Source organism: Malurus melanocephalus, unplaced genomic scaffold (genome assembly GCF_030028575.1).
Source record: "Malurus melanocephalus ecotype Western Australia unplaced genomic scaffold, MMel_1.1 scaffold_1047, whole genome shotgun sequence".
In the NCBI taxonomy this organism is placed as follows: Eukaryota; Metazoa; Chordata; class Aves; order Passeriformes; family Maluridae; genus Malurus; species Malurus melanocephalus.
The window spans coordinates 49,166-53,547 of NW_026624279.1; the positions used below are offsets into that span (position 1 = coordinate 49,166).

General features: G+C 49.4%; 1 protein-coding gene across 1 annotated transcript in view; it reads right to left on the bottom strand.

The window, feature by feature from the left end:
- Positions 1–1,927: 1,927 nt before the first annotated feature.
- LACTBL1 (lactamase beta like 1) overlaps positions 1,928–4,382 on the bottom strand; it is a 14,285-nt gene continuing 11,830 nt past the window's right edge. Inside the window, exon 5 of the mRNA XM_057386768.1 lies at positions 1,928–3,186. Within this exon, the coding sequence (XP_057242751.1) occupies positions 2,208–3,186 (979 nt within the window). The 3' untranslated portion in view covers positions 1,928–2,207. The remainder of the gene's footprint in view (positions 3,187–4,382) is intronic.

Consider the following 4,382-nt stretch of genomic DNA (forward strand, 5'->3'; position numbering starts at 1 on the left):
AGGCTCTGGTGAGATGAGCTTTGCTGCAACTCAGGAAATGAGCTTTGCTCAGGAGTGGCAAAGAGCATGATTTGCTATTAATGAGAACRAATCACAGCCCTCAAAATGTTGGTGAACAGGTGTGGGGGTGAGTCACTAGAAAAGACTTGTTGGTGTCTACATTTCTGATGGAGAGTGAAACATCCCCACCCTTCCATCACACGTGGAGGTTGTCCAGGGTGGTGTTTCCTCCTGGCTGGAGAGTATAAATGTATATACAGGTGATAGAAATCCTAAATATATAAATAGGTGATATAAATCCCTCTGCTTGCTTTTATTTCAGCTCCAGCCAGGGCTGCACCCACAATATCCCCTAATTTTGAAGAGGCATTGAGGAGCCAGGACTGTGGAGCTCTGAAGGTCCTGTCTGCCCTCGTGTCTGACACTGTCCCTGTCACACTGAGGTGGTGTTGGCCACTGACAGCACAGAAGTATTGATTCACTGAGTTTGGAACAGACCTCCAAAGTTATYGAGTCCAGCTGTTCCCYCWGTACTGCCAGGGCCACCACTAAACACATCCCCAGGTGTCACATCCACAGGTATTTTGAACACCTCCAGAGATGGTCACTCCACCACTGCCCTGTTCCAATGCCTGAACATCCTCAGAACCCCCTTTCTGAGAAAACAAATTCCCAGAATCCATTCTAAACTTCCATTGGTTCAACTTGAGACTGKTCCTTCTCCTCCTGTCCCTGTTTCTGGCAGCAGAGCCTGATCCCCCCCTGCCCGACCCCTCCTGTCAGGGAGTTGTGGAGAGCCACAAGATCCCCCCTGAGCCTCCTTTTCTCCAGGCTGAGCCCCTTCCCCAGCTCCTTGCCCTTCCCTGGACATGCCCCAGCCCCTCAATATCTTTCTTGTCATGAGGAGCCAAGAACTGACCCGAGGATTTGAGGTGTGGCCTCACCAGTGCCCAGCACAGGGGGACAATTCACTGCCCTGGTCCTGTGACAGCACCATGGCTGGGACAGGCCAGATGCCATTGGCCTTCTTGGCCACCTGGGCACACCTGGGCACACCTGGGCACACCTGGGCACACCTGGGCACACCTGGGCTCATGTTGAGCCACTGTCAGCACCAACCCCAGGGTCTTTTTCCCCCAGGCAGATTTTCGGTCCCTGCATCACACCTGGAGCACTGCCTGGGGTTGGGGTGACCCATATCCCTGTCCTGCCTGCCTTGGCATGGAGTGGGCACAGGAAGGAATAAAAACCTGCACCAGTGGCTCTGTAGGTGCAGGGGTCTGTCACCAGAGTGCTGCTCTCAGGCTGATGCCCTTTCCCTCGGCATCTTCCCTCTTCCCTCCCGGCTGCAGAAATGTTTGCATCTAGGCTATGTTTGCACCCAGACRCCCTGTCCAAAGCACACAGAAAGGTTCTCAGGCACCCCTGAACTTGCACACCATGCTCACACACTTTCCTGGATGCTGAGACAGTCAGAGAGCTGAGCCCAGCYGGAACACCCCAGCTCATATTCCTGTGCCTGTGCTCACAGGAGTGAGCTTCAGCTTCTGCACTGCTCCAACATCCTCTGAGGRACAGCACTTCTGCAGGAATTCAAGGAGCCAGGACAGAACCACATTGCTCTGCACTTTTCAAAGTTTATGACCCAGGACAGAAACAGACCCTCACTCCCCAGGAATCCCAAGCRGGGCCTGGTGTCAGGCTGGTTCCATTTTTTAGCACAAAATGCTTTTGGCAAACCCAGGTAAGAGATTGTGTTTGTGATATACAGGTTCCTGAAAGCCCTGAAAAATCCTTGGACTGGAGAAGAGGCATTTTCTGAAAGACCCAGAGAATTCTCAGCCCTTTGATGACAGCAGTTGATCACCACAGTGGTCATCAAACACACAATGTAAGAATGGACACTTCAGTGCTCAGCTTTTTTTTTTTTTTTTATGGCATCCAAACACATCGATCCAGCCCATTCCCACCTCTTTTTCCTGCATGCATCTCCAGGTGCCAGCTGGCCTGCTGTGCACTGCTGGGAGCCAACGACAAGTCATGAAAGTTATCTCAGAAAGAAGCGGGAAGGATTTGTTTGGCAAAAGAGTCATTTGCCTCCATCCTTCCCTTTTGAATGGCATCCATGAAGCCACGTGGGCAGGAGAGTCTGGTAAGACACAGATTTGGAGCCAGCTCCCRGGAGAGGCGGGACGGGCAGGGGATGTTTAACTGTAGAACACAGGCTTGCGCAGGACACGCACCACGTTGTAGGTGTTCAGCCCCGGTGCGTCGAAGCCCGGGGACAAACCCTTGCGGTCGAAGGGGTAGAAATTAAAGAGCTGCCCGTTCTGGGTCTCCAGTGAGATGGAGGCAGAGCCCAGGTGAAGAACACACGGGAACTCCTTGTCGAAGACGACTTGGAAAACGCGATCTTCCAGGTGGTGGAGCTTGATTGTCCGGTACTTTTCAGGGATCAGCTCTTCCACGTGGGGCCCAAATTGCTGCATGACCAGCACCCCACCAATTCCGACCTTGATCTCATAGAAAGTCAGGTTAGAGTAGGTGTAGTAGCCAACATAAGGGATTGGGTTTGGAGGAGGAACCAAGCTTTTGTCAGCCTCTCTGAATGCCTTCTCCATGGCAGGGATGAGATACTCGTACGTCTGAGTCACAATGTCCCCACCCTGAGGTCTGGGCCCTGCCATCAGCACAATGAAGCTCAGGCGGAGCTTGGGGATGAGAGAGAAGGTTGCTGAGTAACCATCAAGGTCCCCATCCTTCCTGATGACATCGTATCCCAGCTGCTCGTTAATCTCCCAGGGCGTGCCCGTCTTGTTGGCGAAATATTCCACCGAGCACTTGAGCAGCGGTGTCAGCATCGTCTTCACCGTGTCGGGCTCCAGCAGCCGGCGGTGGTAGGTGCCCAGGAACACCATGGCCAGCTTGGCCAGGTCAGCAGCCGTGGAGTACATCTGGCCRGAGGGCCGGTACCAGCCCAGGTCGTAGAGTGGGGCCGGCTGCTGGCTGCCGTAGAAGCCCACGGCCATCTGGGAGCGAATGGGTGCCGTGATGTCGAAGCCGGTGTCCTCCATGCCCAGGCGGTCCAGGATGTTCTCCGAGATCCAGCGCTGGTACTGCCCGTCGGCTGCGTGGTCAGCCAGCACGTGGGCCATCAGGGAGAAGGCGAGGTTGCTGTAGTGGCACCTGGGAAGRAAAAGGAATTGTATCGGGATCAGCTGCTTGTCAATGACATGCAAAACCAGAGGTTTGGTCTCTTTTCTTTTGGGAAAAATTCACATTTTTTTGGAATAGCAGATAAAGGAGAGACAGAGAAAAGCTGTGTGCTGTTGCTGTGATTTGTTGTTAAATCAAGAAAGAGAAATGTTTTGCGCTTTCAAAGCTGTTTAACCCCAATGTGCAGACAGCTGGAGAGGGAAAAGAAACAACCTCTCTGTATTTGCATAACCTGACTTGCTGTTTATAATTGTTCACCATCCATTCTCTTTAAGAGCAGTGTGGAGAGTTCCAGGTGCTCACCTCAAAGGTCTCAAAATCCCAGGTAAACCTCTTTGGGGATTTGCCATGGGATAATCACTTAGGTACCTAAGCTACCTTAAGATGGTAAAAGCACTTAAAGAGCACTTAAAAGCCCACAAAGCAGCATCCAGCAATGTGGAGTCATTAGAGAAACCTGAGTGCTCCAGTCTTTAATATCCATCAAGTGATTTAAGTCTTTACACTTGAATGAAGTTTAATGGCATGAAGATGTGAAGGAGCATTTTTTTTAAACACATTTTCAAAATTCATTATATTTTCAGCCCTGTTGATTTTTTTTAAATTGTGTGAAGCCACACATCTCATTGAGGCCTATTTAGATCATAAATTTGGTGCCACTTCAACCTTTTCCAGCCCATTTAGTTGAATAAAAGCATGATGAGCATAGATATTCTTACCCTAAGAATGAATACATCCTGTATGTAAAACCTTGTATCTGAAATGGAACTGAATTTCAACATAGAAAAATATGTTAAAACATCTGTATCAGTGAACGGGAACTTCCTTTGGGAAGAATGATCTGTTAGCTGGGATGTGTAACCAGGAACAAGGAAAGTGAGTTAAAACTACCAACATGGAAATTAATAAGGCATTAAGAGACTGTGACGGGATGTCTCTATTTATCTTTGTGGGCATCATAAAATAAAGATACCAATAGGGATAAGTTGCAATAAAGATATAAAAATACCAAAGAAGATGATGGCATTAAAATCATAAAATCCTTTAGGGAATATTTGTTGTGGTGTCTTACATGACCTGGGACAGAACTAACACTAGTGATCATGTCTGATTTGTGAGCAAATCATTTCAGACTGTTATGAATTCCCCAACAATTTTGCAGTCTT